At 36.6% G+C, this 27,430-nt stretch overlaps 1 protein-coding gene across 3 annotated transcripts in view; it reads right to left on the reverse strand.

Moving 5' to 3' along the window:
* LOC117414073 (dual specificity calcium/calmodulin-dependent 3',5'-cyclic nucleotide phosphodiesterase 1A-like) overlaps positions 1–23,972 on the reverse strand; it is a 68,560-nt gene extending 44,588 nt beyond the window's left edge. For 2 of the 3 annotated variants that reach the window (XM_059032216.1, XM_059032215.1), the window contains exons 1-3: positions 14,448–14,690; positions 14,162–14,272; positions 10,229–10,255 (exon numbers count right to left, since the gene is read on the reverse strand). In XM_059032216.1, the coding sequence (XP_058888199.1) occupies positions 10,229–10,255; positions 14,162–14,272; positions 14,448–14,656 (347 nt within the window). In that variant the 5' untranslated portion in view covers positions 14,657–14,690. Of the gene's footprint in view, positions 1–10,228; positions 10,256–14,161; positions 14,273–14,447; positions 14,691–23,855 lie in introns of those variants that run through there. The other variant, XM_059032218.1, reaches the window with a different exon arrangement.
* Between the last annotated feature and the right edge of the window lie 3,458 nt (positions 23,973–27,430).

Genomic DNA, 27,430 nt, shown 5'->3' on the forward strand with positions numbered 1-27,430 from the left:
CTAAGCAAATAGTGACAAGTTGTAATGGTGCATGTGACAGACAGGACAGCAAATCAATTGGTGCCTTTGCTGACACAGAAACTTTAGAGGCATTTATACCCACATCCATTCATTCAAGAATAACATTTTGCTTAGCACATGACCTGTCCATGTTCCAGTGTATAGATAATTAACATTTAGAATTTGAATTATATATATATATATATATATATATATATATATATATATATATATATATATATATATATATATATATATATAAAACAATGCTAAAATAAACTTGATAAGTTCAATGACAAACAGTCCAGTTTTCAACATCTTCAAAAAATATTTAAGCATTACAATTCTTATTATGAGGGGGGAAAAAAACACGTTAGACAAATTATTGTCAGGTAATTAATTTAAAATGATTATGACTACTGCTATTACTAATAAAACTCATCAAACCAACCTTGACTTATTTTATTTATCATACTGTATTACATATCCCTTCTGGTGAGAGATCGCTAAGTATACATTTTAGCTCAGACACAAAATAACTGTTTAATCTAAGCCCCAAATATGTATAGTATTTCAAACTAAAATGGAATCGTTTTCAGAAAGCCCCAAGGACTTTCATTCAGAGATAGTCACCTTGAAATGTATACATTCTCAAATGCATATAATATAGCCCAAAAACAAACTGCTACTCTGGGTTGCATATTAAGAGTACATTTTATGACATACAGACGTGCTCATATTTGTTGGTACCCTTACAGCTCATTGAAATAATGCTTCATTCCTCCTGAAAAGTGATTAAATTAAAAGCTATTTTATCATGTATATTGCATGCCTTTGGTATGTCACAGAATAAAGCAAAGAAGCTGTGAAAAGAGATGAATTATTGTTTATTCTACAAAGATATTCTAAAATGGCCTGGACACATTTGTTGGTACCCCTTAGAAAAGATAATAAATAATTGGATTATAGTGATATTTCAAACTAATTAGTTTCTTTAATTAGTATCACACATGTCTCCAATCTTGTAATCAGTCATTCAGCCTATTTAAATGGAGAAAAGCAGTCACTGTGCACCAGTGACTGTGCACCATCATTGTGTGCACCACACTGAACATGGACCAGAGAAAGCAAAGGAGAGAGTTGTCTGAGGAGATCAGAAAGAAAATAATAGACAACCATGGTAAAGGAAAAGGCTACAAGACCATCTCCAAGCAGCTTGATGTTCCTGTGACAACAGTTGCAAATATTATTAAGAAGTTTAAGGTCCATGGAACTGTAGCCAACCTCCCTGGGCGCGGCCGCAAGAGGAAAATCGACCCCAGATTGAACAGAAGGATAGTGCGAATGGTAGAAAAAGAACCAAGGATAACTGCCAAAGAGATACAAGCTGAACTCCAAGGTGAAGGTACGTCAGTTTCTGATCGCACCATCCGTCGCTTTTTGGTAGAAAGTGGGCTCCATGGAAGAAGACCCAGGAGGACTCCACTTTTGAAAGAAAAACATAAAAAAGCCAGACTGGAATTTGCTAAAATGCATATTGACAAGCCACAATCCTTCTGGGAGAATGTCCTTTGGACAGCTGAGTCAAAACTGGAGCTTTTTGGCAAGTCACATCAGCTCTTTGTTCACAGACAAAAAAAAGAAGCTTTCAAAGAAAAGAACACCATACCTACAGTGAAACATGGAGGAGGCTCGGTTATGTTTTGGGGCTGCTTTGCTGCGCCTGGCACAGGGTGCCTTGAATCTGTGCAGGGCACAATGAAATCTCAAGACTATCCAGGCATTCTGGAGCGAAACGTACTGCCCAGTGTCAGAAAGCTCTGTCTCAGTCGCAGGTCATGGGTCCTCCAACAGGATAATGACCCAAAACACACAGCTAAAAGCACCCAAGAATGGATAAGAACAAAACATTGGACTATTCTGAAGTGGCCTTCTATGAGTCCTGATCTGAATCTTATTGAATATGTATGGAAAGAGCTGAAACTTGTAGTCTGGAGAAGGCACCCATCAAACCTGAGACAGCTGGAGCAGTTTGCTCAGGAAGAGTGGGCCAAACTACCTGTTAACAGGTGCAGAAGTCTCATTGAGAGCTACAGAAAACGTTTGATTGCAGTGATTGCCTCTAAAGGTTGTGCAACAAAATATTAGGTTAGCGGTCCCATCATTTTTGTCCATGCCATTTTGATTTGTTTTATTATTTACAATATTATGTTGAATAAAAAATCAAAAGCAAAGTCTGATTTCTATTAAATATGGAATAAACAATGGTGGATGCCAATTACTTTTGTCAGTTTCAAGTTATTTCAGAGAAAATTGTGCATTCTTCGTTTTTTGTGGAGGGGTACCAACAAATTTGAGCACGTCTGTAAGGGAAGAAATGTATACAGTTTTTGAGTTTCATGAAAAAAAGTCTACTTGGCTAAACAAAGCAAACAAAAATGTTACCCATGTACACATCTCCAATAAAATAAGCTTGTATAAGTAAGTATGTCCACAAACAGTGATTCCAAAGCTCATTTATTAATTCTAAAGGGTCCAACAATACTAATATATTAGGACATTATTATAGGAATAAAGACAGGTCACCGATGCTGAATCATGAACTAAACAGAGGTGATTTTCCAATAATATATTAATATAAATAAGGAAAGACTAAAACTAAAACAGCTGTTAGGAAGTACCTATAAATGTTTAAGGTAACCTTTTCAGGCTTTGCTATCAGATGAATAGCAGATGAATAGCAGATGAATAGCAGATGAATAGCAGATGCTACTGTACGTGTCCTGATCATTTTAAACGGATTGTAAGTAGAGCGCCGAGTGAATGAATTACATCATTCACAAGCAAACTCTTTACTATGTATTTTCAGGTTCATTGTAACATTAGACCTGGCCATTTGATCAATTTAGTATGAAAGTTCTCTTTCAAAACAAAACCCCAAACCCTGCAGTTGACAACAACACATTTACCATGAAGTAAAACTGTGGCTCCAGGTTTGTCGTTCAGTAATTGCTTGTGTTTCATTACCACGTGATATGTCAAGCCACTGAAAAGAATAATCAGTTATAGCAGTGTGATGTTATGTTCCCTTAAAGAACACACAGTGCTGTTTATTATTGAATTCAGTTGCCAGGGAACACTGACAAAAGCATCACATCTGTCAGTATCATGGGGGTCAAGAACACTTACTGAGCCTAATGACTGAAACTGGACACAAAAATATATACAGTGAAAACGTTATTTGTGGGAACAACAGAAAAAAATGTCAAGGACATAACTTTATTCATCTAGTAAACAATGTGGATATCGTTCATCCATCTTCCCACACGTTGCATCTGTATGTCAGAACATTGTTTGTGATAAAAGAATACAGAGATGGATGGTAGCATTCCTCCAATCTCACCTGTTTGAAGATTTTTACATGTGCCATTTCCTCCCCTCAACAAAGCAGTTTTGTGCAGGGTTGTGTGTTCCATATAAATATGTACAATATCTTTATTTAATAAATAATATAATCTTTATATAGCACCTTTCATAGTGGACCACTATCACAAAGCACTTTACAGATGTAGGCTGTGAACAGGATTATATGCAGAGTTGCTTACAATAGGACATTGATTTAACATCTCATCTGCAGGATGGAGCAGAAGAAGGTTAAGTGACTTGCTCAGGGTCAAACAGTAAGTTAATCAGTGGCAGAGGTGGGATTTGAACCTGTGACCTATTGGTTACAAGCCATGGACTTTAACCACTGGACCACACTACCTATATTAGGGGCTCAAGCAGAAATAAGACTTCAGCATGGGGTTCACTATGGATACTGTGGATATATCAGTTTGGGGTTAAGAGGAGTAAGGTTAGAGTTAAGATATATTAGTTATCCACTAAGACGCTATACATTTTTAAATTGCAAAAGCACCTTTCGATTGTAACAAAGAAGTGATAAAGAGACCAGACTGGCTGTGGTCTCCATGGAGACAAGTGATAAGAACTTGAATTCCTCTGCTTAACCTTTGAATTCTCAAGGTAGTTGATGCCCCAATGTTATGTGTGAAGCAACAATGTGAACAGGATTTTTCATTAAACAAAGGCCTGAAAGTGACAATGCCCAAAGCATCCTCCATGAAACTAAAAGAACAGACAAGGTTGTTGTTTGTGTAATGTAAAGGGGTGTACTATATCTAAGACACTGTTTCAATGAACAAGGGCTGAAATAATATTGTATATGAGTGATTTAACAAGTATACAAAGGGAGAATAATAGAGCGATCTAGGACAGTGAGTAAAGGTGGTAGAATAAATAAAAACAAATGAACGTTATGTACCGTGGAGTCTAATTAAAATAAATATAATTGAACAACAGATTGACAAATTAATTATGATTTTGTAACATCTGATTCATTAGCATTCACTGAGATTTTGATATTTACTGACTCATATTTACTCAAACAGTTATCCTGCTTGTATATCATATTATTTGTTTACACTGAAGCTGAGATATTACCTGACTATTGTTGATTGCTGAACTTAATGTACTGATTTATGCTACTTTGATATCAATCTTCTTTTGCGCTCTATTTTCAAACTTTCTTGATACAATTCAATTGTTTCTCGACAATCTTGAATTCGTAAGGAAAAAATGTATCATTAAAGAGTGCTAATTAAATTAAAACCATTACACATATCAATGGATTGTTCTTAATTTGACCATTTTAACTTCAGTTCTTCCTACAGGTCAGCTCAGTTAAAAAGAACAAAGTTATTGTAAACAGGGAGGAATACATTTAAATCAATATGCAGACGGCCTGTTTTTGTTCTTTGCATATTGGAACATTCTTTTTCTAGAATTTTAATGTCATCACACCATCATCGTACTATACTTTTCTAGACAGTTGAATCCCACTGTTAAAAAGTATTTTAATACAAAGGTACTTAATAGAATAGATTTTAGATTTGAGTTACAAATCGTATATCATTTACCAGATATATTTTGTTTGAACTTAAAGCTGTCGAAATGTATTCATATTACAGTGGAACTACTGATACTGATGACAAGGGATAATTGCATGAAACACATATTAATATATCATAGTTTAAAAACGAAACAGTTAACAAATAATTAGATTTAACCCTCCTCAGAGACTAGTAGACAGTTACAACTGTTGTTAACCCGGATAGCCCACGATTAGGTAAGTAAGTAAATAAGATGTCTGTAATATCATTCTAACATCTTGCAAAGTCATTGTAAACACCCTTTTTAATACAATGCACATTTCATTTACAGAACGGTTCTTTTTATGACTGACACTTAGGACATATTACCATAGCCCCATCCTTAATTAGCATAAAATGTACTTAGAAGTTTGTTGTAAACCCATGTCATAGTAAAAAAAGGACCGGGTCAAGTAGATTATTTTAAGGAATAATAGCTCTACAAGCCGCAATGTAGCCAATGTTGCCACTAGTCTAGCACAAAGCATCATAGACTTGAACACCTATGGAACAAGAATCCAACATGGAGGCAAGGGGGGCTGCTCATTTGAGAATTGCACAAAACAAAAATGTTAAAAATGAAAACTCTGCAAGGATAAAAGGAGAAATGGCTGTGGTACTAAAGCTAATGAGTTTTTAATGTGGCTTGTGCCAGTATGAACCGGCACAAGAAAATATGGAATGTATACGATCAGAAACTCAGAGGCAGTGTAAACTAGTCTATTAACCAGTTTTAAATTTAAAGTGTTTTAGTTTTGGCTTTAATGTTAAAGTTTTCACATGTGGCAATACTGTCCTACAATTACTAAATGATACTGTGATCATTCCTCTGTGTTATGTTAGTGAACCATAGCTATGTTTTAAAACTGAGAGTTAGCAAATGCCTGTAGTTAAAGTGTACTGTATTTAGTAATCCTTTCCAATTACTGATATCTTAAAATTGGCCATACATAAGAACGATAAATATTGTTACTCATTTTTAGAAGGCCTTCTTTGTTGTTCTCCATGTTGCTGCAGTGACACTGTAGATGCTAAAACTAGTTACTGTAAATTAGATACTGTTTTAGCAGATATATTTCATTAAGTAAACATGTATTTGAATGTTTTTGAAATTAAAAGTAGTTTTTAGTGAATTTGCTAAATGATAAACGGCAATTAAAAAAACCTAAAAATCTACCAAGGTAGAAAATCTGCCGATTTAATGCCAGCCAAAATGACCCATTACACGGTACACTAGTTGCTTAAAGGATTTCCACTATGTTATTAGAAATGTACTGTTTAGTTCTGATCTGTACATTCTACTGTGCCCCCAGCATTTGAATAATGCTTTACATTACATTGATCTGCACATGGTTAAATACATAACCTTTACAGTAAAATATGGTTTTCTTACGATATGTAATGGTAATTAAACCATCTATATGCGTACATGTATGTATGAGGCAGTGTGGTCCAGTGGTTAAAGTCCAGGGCTTGTAACCAGAAGGTCACCGGTTCAAATTCCACCTCTGCCACTGACTGACTCACTGTGTGACCGCAGAGTAAGTCACTTGTGCTCCATCCTGCAGATGAGATGTTAAATCAATGTCCTATTGTAGGTGACTCTGCATGTAATGCACAGTTCACAGCCTATCTCTGTATAGCACTTTGTGATGGTGGTCCACTATGAAAGGCGCTATATAAAGATATTATATATCTTTATATAGTGGTAACCATTAGTAACATTGAAAAACACAAACCTAATTTAAGTACATTTTGACTCTCAATGATTCTGACCATCACAAACAGGCTTTTCAGGCTCATAAATCCAGTGACTATCTGGAAAAATTATTTGTAAAAAAAAAAAAAAAAAACGTCGCTTCAGAAATTGCATTGATTTACCACAGCGTTACTCATCACCACAGCTACTTGTCTCAGGTAAGATTAGCCTCTAATGTACCATGATATAGCTACTATTTTTCTGGCTTCCAAGTTCGATTGCTAGAAATATCAAGAGCACAATACTGTATAAACTGCATGAATATTGATTTGTACCAAGATCTGATGGTATTGTGTTAAACTGTATTACAATATACTGCAGTTTTGATAGACCTAGGCTGACTGAGAAATATGTCTGGGTTTGATCTGTGGAAAAGGTGGCAACCATACCAATACTACACTTCAAACTTCAAATGTATTATATATTTGAATGGGACTTCAAAAAAACCTCTTTCAGATGCCAGTGTAACTGGTAACCTAGCAACAAGCTGCAGAATGTTTGTATCACTACCCACATGAGGAAAGCCAGCATTTGTAATTAAGGCCCTGTCCACACTATGCCTCTAAACCGTATTAGTGCTAAATACGGTTAGCGTCCACACTACGCAGCATTTAATACCACACTCGAGAACTGGACTCGAAACCACCTCAGAGGGTAGTCTCAAGTGCAGTTCTAAATTAGATTGCATCAGGTAGTGCTGTTTGTCAAAAGTGTGGATGCTGTAATACCGAACTACATTTTTTGTGTATCCTCCAATATCCCAAAATGCTTTCTGATATGTTTCGGCGCATGAGCATTACAAAAACAGTACTCAGAACAGGCGCCTGAAGGAGTTGAGAATGACTATCAATACTGCTGTACTGTATACAATTTCTGAAGCTTGTTGAAAAATGGTGGATCATGGAGCGACGTGATCAGATGCAGAAATCAAGGTACATTGATATCTGAAGCGATGAAATCGGTAAAGGAGAACCTCAGAGTTCAAAAAGAAATCCACACATTATGATAAACTGTACTTTGTGTTTTTATGAAATAAAGCCATAACATTCATGCTAAAAAGTGCTATGACTTCTGTGGGCATGGGTTCCATATTTGCCGGGCTGTAAACATAAAATACAGTGCATGGGTGGATAATGTCATAAGTCCCACAGTCCATTGTGCTGCTAGGAATTGTAACCATTTTAATAGTAATAACTATTTTAATAGTGTGTGTATACATTACACCCGACTAAACATGAAATGGTACTTTACTGTGGACGCTTTGAGCTGGATTATCAAACGTTTTTGAGTACGGTTCTCGAGATCGGTTATGTAATGTGGACAGGGCCTAAGATTACCAATTAATTAATGTGAAAATACAGATATATTATGCATAACAAAATTGCTATTCTAATAAACATCTCTGCTTTTACATTGAATTTAGCATAGCAACATATAAAACAGAAAATTATTAGAAAAACACACTTTTTCTCTTCACTTAACAGATACCATATTTTAAATGAAAATACATGTGCTATAACATGTGTTTCTTTTTAGACTCATGTAGTGAATACAAGTGCAACATTTATTTATGGTATTATTTTATTAGCTACAAATTATGATCCTACCAGCAGGTTTGTTTTATTTTTTGTCATTGCTTGTGTGAACAATGTGATCAGGATTTCTGTCTAACCCTAATCTAGTACAGGGTTACAACTGGAGGGCCCTGCTGTTCTGGCCTTGAACAGATTGCAATGATGAAAAAAAAAAACTATAGGCATTTTCAAACTGGACATTAAAATAAATAAGTCACAAATGTGCAGCAAAATAAACAGAAGCTCATTGCAATTGCATTCTGACAGCCCCATCTATTTTTAATGATTGTAATCAGAATTATTTAACAGTGAAAAGTATAAATATCAAGAATGGTAAAGGATTAGATCTAATTTCTCACAGTTTAAATTTCACAGTATTGAAAAACAGGATATTGCATTTTTACCCAGTGATTACTTTACACCTTTACATTTTTTTTGGCTGCAAACTAATAACTAGTACAACTAGTTATATACAAATGCATAATTCTGCACCTCCAGAGCCAGACTGACACATGTGTATGCATGTCGGAACTGAGATGGCAAATTGTCTTTAGGAGTGCTATATGTGTAGTGAATGGGTTGTGATGCCCTAATAAAACATAAGGCTTACAACGAGCTGGCTTGGGGTGAAATGGGCAATGGCGGCACATTTTGTCTGTAATTTAGCTAAATCAATTAAATGGGGATCATTAAAAAGCCACAGTGGATGATTTAATTTATCTAAACAATGGCAGATCTAAATAATACCTTCCTTTAAATGGCCAAATAGAACCCTTCTGGTGCTTTTAATGTGTTTACAAACAGAAATGCACCAAGTGAAGCAAATGTACAAGTCTGATATTCATAACCATGATACATTCATTTCTTTTATCTCAGGGGTGGTATTTGAATGTGAAATAGGAAGGGCCGACTGAATATCTACTTGAATTAGAAGTAATGAATAACTGCAAAGCAAATACATCAGGCACATTACACACACAGTAATCACAGACACTTGAATTGAAAAACACATCAGATCAGAGAAGCAGGTAGATATCAAAACTGTAAACTGTTTTTTTTTAAATTCCATCTTCAAAAGTTCTGAATAAAATCTGAATAGTATAACTTCTTCAGCTTCAAAGTAGACTGCTACTGGCAGGACCAAAAACGAAATCCTATAAATTCTTTCACCAGTTATTTCTTCATATCTTGTGTCATTTGTTAAGTGGGTATATGGCACTGCAGTATGTGCCAGTTTTCTGGGTAGCAGGAATAACAAATACCACATATTTTATTTTAATTACAACCTATAGAACCATTTATAATTGAATGTTATATGTTTTTATTGTGACTACTAAAACTGTTTTCAATATTTTATTTAATATTGGTATCACATTAACTGCACAAGTTCCATCTCATGACACATTTGCTAGAAAAAACATGCTAATAAATCATCTATCACATGGGAAGCAACGTTGTAGGGCATGCAGCTTAATAGCAATGGTCAGTAACCCAGCTAATGTAATACACACATGCATACAGACACACATTCATAAACTGTATATAGAAAAAACTGTAGCTTATTCCAGAGAAGCACTCATATTTAAAAATATGGATACTGCATGTAAAGTACAAAATGTCCAACCCTACATGACAGTACTCATCCTCTATTAGCAGAAACATAAAACATTTTAGGCAGATAATAAATAAAACCTCCTATTAATATGATCTACATTAATATCCCTGAAAGTCTGTTTTTAGACTGATGCATATTTACACAGTTACTTCAAAACATCTAAATTTCACTCTTTCAGATTTCACCTTTACAATAAATATATATGTGGAAAATACATTGTTTTTTGGAACTACTAACGGTAAAGAATCTAGATGAATAGGAATAAAGAGCATTAATATCATTGACTTACCTTTGGGAAGTGTTTTTGTATTTCTGCCTGAAAAAAAAAGCAGATAAAATAAACAAACTTCCAAATTAATTAAAAATGTTTTACCTTTGATAGAATATGTAGTAGTCTATTCACAGTGCTGGAACTATAACTCTGCAGGGAGACAGTGTTGCTGAGGTGGAGGAGGGGAGATAGAAGCAGAAAAGCAAATGCCAATGCTCAGGCAGATACACAGGCTCCAATTCATTTGGTAAGCAGAGCCCTTACTTCATTTTACCTGAACTCAGGTTCCCTTTACAGTAGGACTACACTTACTAGAATGCAGTGGGATCTGAGTTGAAAAGCCTGAACTGTCCCAAACTGTCCATGTGTACATGGAGTAATATGGTAACCCTATCCATGTGGGTCAGTGAAAACGAGGTGGCTTCTAATTTGCTGCAGATCCCAGGGAGGAAAACACTTTCATTAAGGCAAGAGAGGCAAACTTTCTTGACATCGAGTAGATTTTATCTGTCATTATGATGTGTCATTGATGTCTGTATCTGGCAGGCTGGGTATTTATCACATTTCATTTAGTGAAATTCCTAATTGAATTCTTCTCAGCACAGTGGGATACTCTGCATAGCTTGATTAATGTAGGGCTACTGTATGTTTGTAATTAGAAAAATCCAATCAAAGGGAAAACATAGCATGCATAATACAGGATGTTTATCACCAGGCTTCTTCTGGGTGTTCTGAAAACTTCACAACAGCTTAGCCATGATCACATATGAAGATTGTAATAGTGCAAGATCTTAAATGTCTTGCTTATTTACCAGTATATTGGCCCTTGAAATCACAGCCAGCCAGCAAATGAATTCTACTCACTACTGGCTCAGAAGCTTAATGGGAGGCTGTTTTTTTGGTAGATACAAGCCATTCCTTAGCAACACAGAATAACTGCCTCTTGAGGGGAAATCAGTGGGTTTACAATGGATTAAAATATTTAAAAAAATGACATGAGAAATAAAATATGTTTCTTTTAAAATGATACACACTTCTTCATTCATTTATCTAAGTATTAACCTTTCTTTTTCTTAAATGGTCTATTTTCTTTTTTATTTGTTTTTTTCATATGTGTTTTTTGGGGGTTGGAGCTGAGTATAGGGGAAGCAAAAAGATATTAAAAAAATCATTTTAAAAAATGCATTATAATATCAGAATGGACAGTTTAAAACTGTTGTAAAAACATGTATGGAACATTTGTTTTGTTTTATTTGGAAATACATTTGGAGAACATAATGTGTTAATACAACAACTACCACCGTGTTCAATTTCCAAATTTCTCTTTTAACTGCGTCGACCCAAAAATGAATATCAAATCAGAACAATGTAACAAAGGTCCGCACTCATAGGAAAAACAAATTCATTCAAAAACGTAATTTTCATTATTTATTCTTCATAATGTGGGAAACATTCTTGTTTTTAAATGAAAACAGTGATACTGTCCAACCAGCTTTTCTGGTACCCAAATAGCCCTCCAGTGACCTGTCCTGCTCTTTGTTTATTTTGGAAGTTTCTAGATTTGGAGAGTCAAATGAATATTTTTACAGTTCAGTTGTTGTAGATTATTCAAAATAATTGATTTTACCATATATACACTACACTGTATGAAATAGGCAGTCAATTACTTGCTGTTGTTCTGTTGTTGTTTTTTCTGTATATCACAAAACACACACAGCAAAGGGATTACTTCACGGAATTCAAAAAAAAAAGTTTTTCTATAGCATTGCAGCTTGAAATTAGAAAATAGAAATGAAAACGTGCTGATGATTTGATGACCAAACATGAGATTGTAGATCCTCTACTACAGCTTCTGACATAAAATGGTTGGTTTTCAACCTATACCTTATCAGATTTAAGATGCATGTTTCAGAACCAGGGAATCCACCTGGATTACATCAGCTGTTTATTTTAGGGGTAACCCTGGATAGCCATGGATTGGTGGTTGTTGCTATCCAACTTGATTCCCTAGTGCTGTACAAATGCTCGAAAACTCCAGCTGGGATTGGTAGATTACATCAACAACCCCTACTGTGTACGTATTACCATTGTGAATCTGTTAGAAATAATCAAGTAATTTCAAATAATTTTTACAATGCAGAATTAGCTTGCCCCATTAATTTTACTTGCACGTTGATTTTCTGACAAGTTAACCTTAATTTACATTGCTTAGATTTTTTTCTATTTAGCACAGCAATTATTCCTGGAATTATATTAAACAGAGTTAAACTACCAACTTAGTATATATATATATATATATATATATATATATATATATATATATATATATATATATATATTTTTTAGCCCAACGTTTCGATATGTTGTACATATCTTTCTCAAGGGAGCCATCAACAACCCCTACTGTGTACGTATTACCATTGTGAATCTGTTAGAAATAATCAAGTAATTTCAAGTAATTTTTACAATGCAGAATTAGCTTGCCCCATTAATTTTACTTGCACGTTGATTTTCTAATATTATATTAATTAAATATATTATATATATATATATATATATATATATATAATACTTTTAATTATATATATATATATATATATATATATATATATATATATATATATATATATATATATATATATATATATATAATACTTTTATATGCTATTTCCAGCAATATAAGGTTAAATTAAACAACAAACGTATCTGGCATGATGCAGATTCACAGATTCATATAGGCAAAAAACAATCCAGTTAATGTGCATGTTTAAAACATGACAGGACATTGCGCTTTACTCACAAAAGTACTTGCTAAAGCTACAGATTTTTTTTTGTATGCATTTTTTTCAGTACGTCAAACGGTATAACAGAGCAAGTGTAGTAATTAAAATGTGTCTTTAAAAAAACAGTCTGCCGAGGCTGTCGTTGGTTTAGACTTGACTGTAGAAAGCGTTCAATAACACCTAGTTATCGACAGCCTTTTGCTGTCGTTCACTCTTATGAATAGCAGGTTGACGCTCAGCACCGATGAAAACTTCATGCTAATGAGGTAATCGTTAACCTTTCTCTCAATTCGTTACAAACATGCCTTCATAGACGAAAATCGCTGGGGCTTAACGACGCATCTGAATGATCTCTTATGAATAGCAACTGCCGTTAAATAGGGGGCTGTGGACGAAATCCGATCATGTACTCCTGTTTTCTCGACAGGCGTTAACCCTTTATGAATAGACCCCATTGTGACTCTTCAGTATTATAAGAGGAATGCTACACATTGGAAGTGCAATTCTGTTTTACTAAGCACATCAGCGACTTAAAAGAAGTGCAGCAGATCACAATATCACAGCCTGTTTTGTACTAATTTACAATCACATTTCAATGAAGCAGGAAAAAAGATTTGGTTTTGGATTAAGGTATGTTTCTAAAGCACGGCCCATTTGAAAAGCTAAATATGCCAGAAGCAATATTTAAAAATATATCAAGACATCATCCTGCACAGATGGTTGAGATGCCCTTATACAGGTGATTGGTAATATTGTTTCTTGAGGACGACAGGTATATGAATATTAATCAAAGCCAACTGAACAGATATTATGGTATTTAAAAAAAATGATTGAAAAGTGTAATCCTAGACAGAATACTATTACAAATGTTACCATAAGACATGTATAAAGCATTTAAGAGGTTTTTCTTTTATTAAAATCTCTTAATCTGAGAAAAATACTAATGCAGTCTGGATTCTACATGCATTCTAGGACCAGCGTTTTCTAAACTTGAGCTTTGAAAAAGGTACATGTAATAAATAATACACTGTATACTTTTATTAAAATACAAATGTTACACTATTGCCAAAGTTTAAAATGTATATTAAAGAATAATGTTATACTTCTACAATTCAAACACAAACACATACTGATTCATCTGAAGTTAAGCAACAGTACAGAAACTTACATTCCTCTGAGGCGTAGCCACATTTTCCCAGTCTGTTCGGCTTTCAGGTACTTTAAAGAGTTGTTTTCCACCTCCTCTGTGTCAGGGACAGAAGAATCCATTGTAAACGTCCTACGGTGAAACAGTAACAATCAGCCTCTGCATCAGCAAGTTCAAACCCTCTTTATCAGTCCATTATGAATCTCATGAGATATATGCATTTGACAGCTCTTTATCAGGAGACATCAGTTTAATAAAGCAATTAAATTCTTTTGAGCAGTGCAGCTGTTCAGCTTGTGAGACAGACCTACTGTTCAAATGAGGCTGCCTGAGCACACAGTACTGAATATAGCTGTTCCTTAGCTCACAAGTGCAATCCACACACATGTGAAGCAAATACACTTCTAGCAGGGGCTGGCTACTCAAGCTCTCCACACGCAGGTGGCTTTTTATAGCAGTCTGCACAATGACACACACACACGTTCCTCCAGTCACTCTGGGTTCAGGGACACCCATTAGAAAAGAGGTGCAGCAATCATTCGAGCTTTGATTTGAAACAAATTCATTGGAGGATCTCAACAGGAAAGCAGATGGTATCAACCAGCACCAGCATCAGCACCTCCCACAATCCAAGAATATATTGATTGACACATCCTTTTACAAGAGGTGATCTAACTGGAGGCAGGGACATAGATCTCATCCCGTCAAACTGTGAAGAACAATACAAACAGATATTCATCTCAAGAATGCTAAAAAAAATTACAGATCCATTTAGTCATTTATAGAACGCTACAGGCAGCTAGTTAAGTAATATGTGCATCAGCTAATGCAGTATTTATGATTATTCACCTCCTCCTAGCAACCCTGCATAGTAGGTAAATGTCAATTAAACAGGAAATCATCTGCAGCTGCTTATCCTCTAGGCACTGGCAAAGCAGTACCATGAAAATATCTTTAAACCTAAAAGGTTTCCTCTTCTCTGCATATGAATTTGCTGTGCCTTGCAAATCCAGACCCATCAATGTAGATCCTGTGGCTAAGGCTGCTGCTGGAAAAAGACTGATCAAAATGTCATAACTGTTTGTAAAGCAAATAAGCATACGGCATGATTAACATAACACATTTTGCTTATACATTATAAGTTAATTAAAAAAATATATAAATGACATGTTGATAGAAGAAAACTGTTGGTTATTGTTTAATAACGTAAATGCACTATTGAGGATAAAATGTACCAGTGGGAATTACATTTTCTGTCATAGAATCGTTCTGCTTGAAATGTCAGGGCTGCAGCCTGAAGCCTTTAATTTAGTTACATCTCAGGAAGAGAATTAAGGGAGGTAGGGTTTTTCATACACAGACTATTGTACCTCAGCCAGAATACTACAAAACACCCCCTTTTCGTAGCAGGTATGACCGAAGGCCAGGAGTTAAAAAAATAAATAAATAAAATCAAAATTGTTTAAGTTCTAGGTACTGTTAGCACATCACACCCTATCTGGCTTATTGTGAAATGTATACACAGCACATATATATTAGAGAAGCCTGCATGGTTACGATTTTCTTATTTAAAGGTAGGTTATCGACATGCTTGGTTGTCTTACATTCCTGCTCTGAACAGTTCTTCTGCAGTTAGTGCTAATTCTCTCCCAAAGGTCTGTCTTCTATTATATTACATCGTATTAGGGCATGCTGATGAATCATTTTTGAATGAGCACTGAGCTACAGGAAAACATCGTTTTCAATAGTTAGATTTCCTGTATTGAATTCTTCTGAGGAATTATACTTTCACCAGAAAAAAGAGCAAATAATACATATGTTTTTTTTTTTTCTGTCTGACCTGTCAGTAAAAACAAACATATAAAATAACAAGATTAACAGTTAGAAGCTTAAAGAGACTCTAGGGGTTAAACCGTGTTTAATTTAAATTATCCAAATAAAAATTATAATCTACAAGCTAGCCTGTAAAGTAAATTTATAGAAATGTACTGCAGGATTTGCGGTGACTTTGTTAGTGTTTCAGGTTGTTCAGTTAAAAAGTACTTTAATGTGTTACTGTCATTAGTGGAACCAGATTTGATCAACTTAGAAAACTGAAATCCAACTCTTAAAATGTTCTTTCTACTATATTTGACACTGTTTTGTGAAAATGTTATTGCAGTAACTTTTGGTGATAATGGACACTATGATATTTATGGACATTCATTGGTATGAGTGGCCATGATTGTAATATTTTGCCTTAGCAAATATGCAAACACGATGGGGTGTGCATGTAGCCGAAACCTTGGAGGTGGTCTTGATTTCTCAAGTTTAACAATTGCTGTTTTCTTAAGTTTGGAACTCTCATGATGCAAAAGCAACACGTTTCACTAATTAGAGATTGCTCTGTGCACAGCAATGAATTCTTAAGCATTTAGTTACTATATAAATAACAACACTTGGAAGTCAATCAGATAACACAGGGAGGAAATAATAAAACTTTCTTTATCACAAATAAAAGAGAATCATTTATCTTAGCACTTGAGCCTGTGCAACTTTAACACAGTCACTGTACATCTTAGTTATCAACCTTCCATTTGATCAAATAACTAAATAACTGAGAACAATACTTACCTGTGCAGTGTAAATCTGTAAACCGCACGTGTTTATAATAATGAAAGACACGCTGATTTTAGAACAAACAGGTTCTCTACACTATTAACATTATGGATTTTTATATGTGTGATTTAATAATTAAATAAACAAAACACAAAATAAGGCTGTGTTCACACTGGTTCCATTTAGAGCAGTGGTGGCCAATACACCAAACACTGTGATCAATTTTGGTGGATCTCAACAGGTTCCGCGATCCACCAGTAAGCTATGACCAACAATTATTAGCAGGATTTCATATAATAGTGTACAATACGTAAGATAGCAATAATAAAACAAAACAACCACAAAAATGTAACAAACAAACCATTTTTAATATTAAGCATTGGTAGTTATTATTATTATTTGCTTGTTTAGCAGACGCCTTTATCTAAGGCGACTTACAGAGATTAGGGTGTGTAAACTATGCATCAGCTGCAGAGTCACTTACAACTACGTCTCACCCTAAAGACGGAGCACAAGTGACTTGCTCAGGGTCACACAATGAGTCAGTGGCTGAGGTGGGATTTGAACCGGGAACCTTCTGGTTACAAGCCTGTTTCTTTAACCACTGGACCACACAGCCTCACTGTTTATACACTGTTTTATAACACTAGTTATAAAACAGAAACTTACCAGCATTTTTCACAGAAACCTAGTGTAGGCAGGGTTCTACGCTAACTTTTTTGTAGGCACATGTGCGCCTAAGTTAAAAAATGTAGGCGTGCACTAAAAAATTTAGGGGCACACAAAAAAAAATGTTGTTGAATATCTACAAATCAGTGAAATTGGTGGGGTATGGGATTTGTAGTTTTTAATGTGTGATTAACAGTGGGCAGTGGACACCAATAAATTAAATTAGTATTAATTAAATTAGCGAAGTGCTCCACTAGTGCTTTCTTCCACAGCAATATGTAATAATCTAAAACATGCTATATTAAATACCAGAGCAATATATCAATAGCTACCTTGCAGGATATTGTAAACATCCGGCTCACACACCACATAAACAAACCGAGTTCAAAACTGCTTCAAAACTGCATTGTGAACACAAACGGACTGCGTCAAGGAAAAAAATGGAAAAGGACCAAAAAAAACAACAACTATAGTTTGCATCCAAACGAACTCGGTCCCTTTGCTCGCAGATGTGTGAACAGCAAGCCATTGACACATTCTTTCAAACAAAACGAACCAGACCGAGTCCGTTTGAAATGGACCCAGTGTGAATGTAGACAAAAAGTTGTTATTACGGTCCCATCAAATACATGACAATGTTATTATGCCCTTAGGGGTCAAAATACAACTACTGATCACAGGAAAAATAAAAATAAAAATCAATGCTGCCTGATTTCAGGTTTCCTTTTTTCATTTAGTTTGTTACAATCTATGAACGATACATTTTAAACATGTTCTTATATTCCTTAGTCTTTATATGTAAATGAAACACTTGAATTGTTAATTGTAGACCAGCAATAATCTTATTGTTATTCTCCCAATCATTTTCTCATTAACATCCAAATAACATCTTAATCTTGAAGGCTAAATGTGCTTTGTTTGTAGTAGAATAGGTAATTAAGTTGTTTGATATTCTGATACTGTGAGCTAGTATTTAATGAATACAGACCCTTAATTGTTTGAAAACCTTACAGATTGCGATGAAAGACTTTTGTAAATATAATATTCCATAATAATGACATTAACCTCAGGCAAATGGTTAGGTGAATAGCTTTAGCAAACACATTTACAGTCTTTGAAAAAGTATAATTAAGCAATAAAGGACACTGCCGTGCATATTATGTGCGATTTGAGGATTTCGAAGATGATTGTGGAATCATCTTTAGCTGTCCTCAAATCACACATAATGTACACCCTAGTGTTATTTATTGCTATTAAAGCTGTTGAACCTCAGCATCACAAAATGAACTATCAAAAACACACACAAATCTCATCTTTTTGCAGTAAAAGTGTGTGTTAACTGATAGCGCAGTTAAATTCAAACCCATGAGGCACTGATTCTAAATAACAACCAAATGTAGTGTGTGTCTGCTACGCCGATTCTCATGACAAGTATAGAATATAACACACACTTTAAATATACAGTAATACCACAGTTTTTTGACTGGCTGCATTTCAACATGACTATCTCTGGTTTATAACTAACAGCCTTTAGGCTCTCTTAAACAACACATGACCCAGACTTCCTATTTCCTTAATAGTAACAGTTTCCATGGAAACCTGCCCATAGTTTGCAATAAATAAAAAAGAGACCTTGAATTAGCATTTTGAAAGACACCATGTTTACTTTTGTGATGTATTCAAAATTACAACATTATTAAAACTGCATTACAGGGAATGAGTCAATTACAATTGCATTTGATCAATAGAATTAAGATTTAATAAATACATCTCTACATCAAGATTTCCTGGAGATTGCATCTAAGCAGGGCAATCCATGAACTTCAATACATTGCTCACATCTAGATAAGCTCAAATCAGTAGTAATGTTCATTAATACATCCAATAGCTTGCCAAGTGACATGTTTGGAAACAGATCCAACAGTCTTTTTAGACAGTTTACTTACTAAAATATGTGAAAATGTACATGTATGTTAATAGCTTAAGACCAGAAGAAAAAAAAAATGTATGAAACAGGAATGGCGCCAAAGTAATCATTAAACAGTATCGCAAGGTTCAGAGACTGATCGTGGAATTTTCTGCACTAAAACAGAATTTTTACTATTTGAACTTAAGGAACGTTTTATCTAACTCAGCTAAGTCTGTCACATTTACATTTTTTAAAAAAAACTACATGCAGTAATATTATTATGTTTATTATTTAGCAGACATCTTTATCCAAGACGACTTACAGAACTATGCATCAGCTGCAGAGTCTCACAACAACGTCTAAGGGTTACACAGTGAGTCATTGAGTGAGTCGGGATTTGAACTGGGGACATCCTGGTTACAAGCCCTTTTTCTTTAACCACTGGATCTTGCAGCCTACTATTTTTGGTATATTAAATAAAAAAAATAAAAAAAATAAAAAATTCATTAACAATACTTAGTACTACAGTACTAAGCTGTACACAATACAATATAGAAGCTGAACAAATAATAATGAAATACAGCATGAGATTTCTATTTTATGACACATGCAACTAAGGTTGACTAAGTAATTTCCTGTAAAAAAAAAAAAAAAATTAGAACAGAAAGATTCAAAATGAGTGAAGCATGCTGTGTTTACTTGGAAACATTCAGTTATTTCAGCACACATTTGACGCAAACATTTTCAAGGTTTTTCTTCCATAGTCATTGATTTTATCAGATGGGCAAAGCAAAAAAATAACTTAAACAAAAGCATTACTTATTGAAAACCAACACATCAACCTACAGGCAAGTGTTTAATTGTAAGTTCTGCTTTTTTTGCACATTTTTTTACATCACACACCATCACAAATACCTACTATCTATAATTGCTATTAAAATCTTGCACAGTTTTGTACAAAGTATTTGCAATAACTCTATAGATCTCTGGCAAATGTTACCATATAAAATCTCCCAGAATAATCAGAATGTTCCAACTCCCCAATTTAAAAATGTAAACAACACATACGAAATTCAGTACCATCTGCTTGGTATCATTAACCATACAGCACGATTAGCATTCTAAGCAGATGAAGAATTGTGCCATTGATATACGCATACTAGAAGCACACAAGCTTCTACAATATGTCAAACCTCCAGGTAACTCTGATACTGATTTAACCTTACTTTAATTTACTAGCTCTAATTGGACCCATTTTTGTAGAATCATTTTGAAACAGATGCTATGGGTATGGTGAGATAGATAATAAGGGGAATGCATTTAAGGCTTTATAGTGATCCTGATAGAACATGGGTCGCTGTTGACTAGGATGGCTACAAAAAAGTGTGGGGACTGATGTTTGCCTGCTTGACAGTAGCTTTATGAGAGACAAAGAGCTCAGATAAGATTAAGCTGATTTTTCTTTTTACTATGAAATACACTACTCAAATAGACAGACAACCCACACTCTCAATAGATCCAAGGATACAACTATTTGACAAAATAAACATGTACCTACACATGGATAGATATCTTTCCATTGATGCTCTTAAGCCCAGCATACATGAGGAAATGTTTCCAGAAACATGTTTCCGGAAACATGTTTCTTCAAAAATTGTCAAGGAAACATTATCAGGAAACATTGTCGGGAAACTTTTTCAAGCAGCATGTGGTCATTCCTGCCGCACACTTCAAAATGGATGAAAGCCTTATTGCACTTAGTGCTGCACTTATAATTGCATTAAAACTTCGTAGAAGGTGCTGCAAACATAAACAAACAGCACAGAACTCACCAACCCCCTTTATTTTACTTAATCGCTTTAAAATCCATGTTTACATCATAGTCTCTATTAAATAGTTATAAACACTAATCTGGAGCAAGTTCTTTGAGAAGTGCTCACATAAATATTAATGCATGCTCCTGTAATCTGGCTAACACCAGTAGTACTATCTTATTTTGCGATGCTAATTCTTATGAATGTTTCAGTTAAATAAATGCATGATAGGTAAATACAACACGAATGAAATGTATTGTAGCGTGCACGGGGGGAGGCAGCAGCAGGGCTGGTAGGTGACATAATCACACACAAAGACATAAGCCCGATATACGCTCCTTGCAAAGGAGCCGGCTCTTTTGTACAGCTGTATCGGCGCTATGCTTTAGTGCGAGAGGTCCCGGGTTCGCGCCCACCCTCTGCCTGTGTGCGGATTGCCTCGCCCTGTGTGGTGCTTTGCCTGCATTAAACGAGATCGCAATAGTATCATTAAGTATAACTTAAATATATAAAATAAACTACACTTTTTATGTTACATAACGTTATGTTAACTACTGCTAGGCTAAACATAAATTACTACAATGTAAACATTGCACTAATGTTGGCATCCCTAGACTGCAGAAGTCTATAGAAATCGCCATCTTGCAAAGTAACATGACCGATGAACTCAGGCTCACATAGTCTCTCCTGATTGGCCAAAGGCAAAACTTTTCCTAAAAATGTTTCTCAAAGTAGAACCCAGGTCTATTCCGGGAATCATGTTTCCTGGTTTCAGGACACAAGGAAACAGACAGCATACACTAGGAAACATTGCGCCTGGAAACATGTTTCCTCTTGTATGCTGGGCTAAGTTAATTGTATTTGACATGTACATGATGTACAGCAGTTTAACTAATCCATATGTCATTGCAGATTTTCCATTTAAAAGTCATCGCACATGAGTCAAAGAACAGAGCCTACCTGCAGCTATTCGTCAAAGCCAGATAACTGCTTGTTTGTGCTCATGCAAAAACAGTGAACGTTCATGCTAATTTCAAACGATGTATCAACATGAATTGCAAAACTGAAACCTTCCTTTCTGTAAAAAAAAAAAAAGAAAGAAGCAATGCCATTCTTATTATTTATCCAGTGGAGTATGCTATTGTAAAACAGAAACAGAAAAAGAGGACCAGTAATAACCCTAATGATTAGTATTTTTTAAAATGGTTTGCACTCTTTTAATTATTATTACAATACCAACAATCAAAGGTGACAGAGAATCTGAGAACACAGCTGTGTACTAAATTTTAAGACAATATCTCAAAACCAGTAGACACCATAAAATAGCGTTTTGTTTTTACTTGAATACACTATGTACAGTATGCTGTTCCCATATCCAGTATCAGATTCTGGTGCAGAATTACTTGTGTTAATATAAAAAAAAACTGTTTAAAATAGTTATTAGAGAGTTATAACACAATCAATCTGTTTTTACAGCACCTTCCGGACCTCATTCAAAAAACAAAATTAAGTTTTAATAAAGCTCACACTGAAAGCAAAATCAATAATGGGTAAATTATATGAAAGCAATTTGTATTATTGAAAAATAATATGTTGTCTGAAGAGGCTAAACACAAGTTGAATAAAGTAATACAATGATCCTGTCAACAAGTCTAATGTATTATTTTCAATGTGTTGTGCTAATAAACAATATACGTACCAAAATACATTATTTACTCAAATATAACTAATGACAGAAGATGACTTAAAGTTAATAACATCTTAGCAATATTTGTGGGATTCTAAATATTATTTTAGACACACAAAAATGCCTATATTTCTAATATTACAGATGTGGTTTATAAAGTGCACTTTGTGTATTAAGCCCAATCAATGTCCTGGCAAAATCTCAGCTACTGACATTGAACGTGCAGATGGCTGTTTAATATTTTCTGAACAAAAGGGTGAAGCTCACCTTTGCCTTGCTTTGTTCATCAAAATTAAAGTTCTTGAGCCCTCTCTTTTGCTATCTCATATCCCCTTTCTATACTAGTTTGTATATGACAGCTTCAGATCATATAGGGTTAGTGTTATAATGTTTACACTGGACTTGGGAAAAGACTATTTACAAAAAAAAAAAGCATCTGTAGCAAAGGGCCTCATTGATTACAATTACACCATGATTTTCTATCACAGTACTCTCGCTACTCTGGACACAAGTGCCTGTCTTCTGGAGTCATACCATATGTGTTGCTATGGCAACCTTTATTACGTTTCAAACCAATATAGAAAAATGACTGCAACATGTTCAGTTTTATAATATAAAGCCATGCCAATGCAAACCACTCAAACTGTCTTCAGAGAATACCTCCATTTTGCCTTCTGAACATCCTGCAGCGCAACACAGAATTCTGAAGCAGGTGAAATAATACCACGTTGTTGGAGCTTCTCTTCGGTTCAGTTGCTAGACTAGATCAGCCAAAGCATCAGCACCATCTAGTACACAGCCTTTTATTGTTAGCAAAACAAAAGCAAACGTGATCCACAGTGGAAGATCACTAGGTGTCACTGACATTTCCTTCTATAAAGACACTTTGGTGTAAGCAACTCAATAAAGGCAATGAATATTTGAGTAACTGCAATAAATGATAACTCAGAATGATATAAAAAAAGATAATCAAATAGTAACAAAAACTAGCACAATGTATTTTTAAATTGCTTAATCTTTCCATGTTTGCCTCCTTACCTGGAGTCTCTCACACTGGTAGATTCACTGAAGCTACATGCTGGTACCTGATTCGCCATCCGAAGGCTCTTACTTCTTTGGGCGTTGTTCTGCCTTTGCTTAAACTTGTATTGGGCAGTAGATACTGAATTGGTGGACTCTGTGTAGAAAAGTAGACAACACTCTAAGATTAGGTGCATATCATGTAGAGATGAAATGCAGCCAGACACTGTGAACAAATATATATAATTTCCATTTTTTTTTTTTAAATTGCTTGTGAGTGCCGATTTGCTTGTGAATATAACAGACACTTCAGATTAATGCTGTCTAATCAATAACACGAGACTGCATGTTTTACATCTTAATTTCCGCAGAGTTGTTTACATTTCTGAGCACTGCTCAGCATTTCCTTGAATCTCTTGAGTGGTTGCTAAGAAGCCACTGTGGTATCTATGCTCTGAAGCAAGTCCCTTATGCATGGGCGTAATCATGCACAATATTTTATTTTTCATAGAAAATATATATATATATATATATATATATATATTGTGACAAAGCACAACTTACTCGGGTTCGTGCCCCTTTAAAAATACGACCCAGAACAATGAAATTGAGTTTTAAGCGCTAGTGCGCTATTTTTAATAAACAAAATGAAACAAACACAAAACAACACCTAGCTCCTCTTGGAGCACTAACTCAACTTCCAGGAACACCCTTCCTAACACGGGACAGCTAAGCTGTTTTCCCGTCCTTACAAAAACACACTGGTGTCACACCGCACTTACTTCTTCTCTGGCTACTCGGAGACAGAGCACCTCTCCTGCCTCCTTCTACTCAGCAGCCTAGAGCAGACTGACTGCTCTCCTTATAAACCCTGCACCTGGCTCTAATTTACAATCATAGCCAGGTGCAGGTGATAATTAACAATAAAACAATTAACAGAAAACATTCCGCACATGTTTTTACTGCAGAGAGGTTTTAACCCCCTCCCTGCTGTCTCACACATCCCCCCCCATGTCTTTTCAAGACACCGGCCATACCACGGCCACCTCCCTCCACCCTTAAAAGACCACCCAGCCTCAAGTCCAGCAATGTCCATTGCCGCCCTCTTCCACGGGCGGGCTTGAGGATGGGTCGGTCCTTCTGGCGCTGCCAGGAAGGGACCGCAAACCGGCGACACGCGACCCCACCGGGCTAACAGGGCCGACCGAAGCGTAGGCCGGGGCACTGGAGGATGCCGCAGTGGACTCAGGTCTTCCCCTGGGAACTGGCGCAGTGATGTCCGATCACCCAGGGGGAGCGAAGCAGCTAACAGGGGGAGCAACAGCGACGTCTGGCAGCAGCCCAGCGACGTCTGGGTGCTCGGGGAGAGCGGAGCAGGTAACCAGTGGCAGAGCTGTGGCCAGTGCTGCAGACTCCTGGGCTCCAGGTCCAGCACAGGGAGGTCCAGGAAGACCGGCAGGGTGTCCAGGAGCAAGGGGTGAGGGACTGGACGCAGCGGCGCCGAACTGGACTGTAGGGGTGGTGGTCGGGGCTGTGGTGGAGGTATGCTTTTCACCTCCTCCCCTCTGGGCTCCGGAAGCGGCGGCTCCTCCCCTCTGGGCTCCGGAAGCGGCGGCTCCTCCCCTCTGGGCTCCGGAAGCGGCGGCTCCTCCCCTCTGGGCTCCGGAAGCGGCGGCTCCTCCCCTCTGGGCTCCGGAAGCGGCGGCTCCTCCCCTCTGGGCTCCGGAAGCGCAGGCTCCTCCCCTCTGGGCTCCGGAAGCGCAGGCTCCTCCCCTCTGGGCTCCGGAAGCGCAGGCTCCTCCCCTCTGGGCTCCGGAAGCGCAGGCTCCTCCCCTCTGGGCTCCGGAAGCGACGGCTCCTCCCCTCTGGGCTCTGGAGCTGGAGTCAGCGGGGTACCTCTTGCTTGCTCCCACTTTTGGAGTAGCAGGTCTAGCTCTGTCGGCTCCGGATCCGGTAGCCCCCACTCCTGTCTCCACTTCTTTGTCTGCTCTTTCTGAGCAGCGGTGTTACGATTGATCATTGCGATCAATTCTTTAAAATCCATTTTCTGGGTCGTAGGGGTGCCCACACACTCTGCCCACATTCTCCACCATATGTGACAAAGCACAACTTACTCGGGTTCGTGCCCCTTTAAAAATACGACCCAGAACAATGAAATTGAGTTTTAAGCGCTAGTGCGCTATTTTTAATAAACAAAATGAAACAAACACAAAACAACACCTAGCTCCTCTTGGAGCACTAACTCAACTTCCAGGAACACCCTTCCTAACACGGGACAGCTAAGCTGTTTTCCCGTCCTTACAAAAACACACTGGTGTCACACCGCACTTACTTCTTCTCTGGCTACTCGGAGACAGAGCACCTCTCCTGCCTCCTTCTACTCAGCAGCCTAGAGCAGACTGACTGCTCTCCTTATAAACCCTGCACCTGGCTCTAATTTACAATCATAGCCAGGTGCAGGTGATAATTAACAATAAAACAATTAACAGAAAACATTCCGCACATGTTTTTACTGCAGAGAGGTTTTAACCCCCTCCCTGCTGTCTCACAATATATATATATATATATATATAGATAGATAGATAGATAGATAGATAGATAGATAGATAGATAGATAGATAGATAGATAGATAGTCTTTGGAATCTTAATATTATGGACAACAGGAATATACAGTGTATGATTTTATTATAAAAAAACTGTAAGGAAGTACACATTAACATCAGATGTTAGAGGTAAACATATATTGTTTTGTACATCATTTCTCTAAAATAGCTCCTTGCTATTAAACATTTTAGCTTTCCATTTGCTCTTAGCGCATGACAATGATTATTATGACAGTCAGCATCAAGAAGATAGTGGGGGCATTGTAGTGCATTACAACACATGTCCCTTCCTTTTCAATAACACGTGAGAAAATAAATGAATATTCACGGGGCGGAGCTATGCCACCTGATAGTGTTTATTGACAGAGTTAGTAAACATATACACATGGAGAGAGGGGCTCCGCCTCTTCAAGGCCCAACATTTACTTGATCGATAGACACGATAAACAGGAGGGGGGCCACCGTCTTTGAGGTGACCCGACATACCAAGAGGGGCACCGTCTCTGAGGTTACCCGACATACGAAGAGGCTCGCGAACCGGAAAGAAAACATAAAGTTAGTATTTGTTAAAACATATAATGCGTGGTGTTCTGCCTCTTCGAAGCCCAACATAATAGAAGGGGGGTTCCGTCGCTGAGGAGACCCGACAAACAGGAGAGGGGCCACCGTCTTTGAGGGACCCGACAAACACGAGGGATGCCACCGCTCGGGGACCCTCACATAGAGGCATCAGACCTGAAAGAAGAATCCCAAAAGAAACATACATGCAGATGGAAGGGTTTGGCCGGGGGTCCCCTCTGACTCATGGAGAACCCTCCTCTATGAGGTAAATGAAGCAGAGCTTAACAAAGGGTTGGAGAAAGTGGAATCACTAACCCCCCAAAAGATGGACCCCCGGCTCCCCGCTGACGCAACGTGAAGAAGAAAAAAGAGAGAACCGCCAATGCATAAGAAAGAAGAGAAAACATTTAGACGAAAGAAAACAAACA

Source organism: Acipenser ruthenus, chromosome 10, assembly GCF_902713425.1.
Source record: "Acipenser ruthenus chromosome 10, fAciRut3.2 maternal haplotype, whole genome shotgun sequence".
Taxonomy (NCBI): Eukaryota; Metazoa; Chordata; class Actinopteri; order Acipenseriformes; family Acipenseridae; genus Acipenser; species Acipenser ruthenus.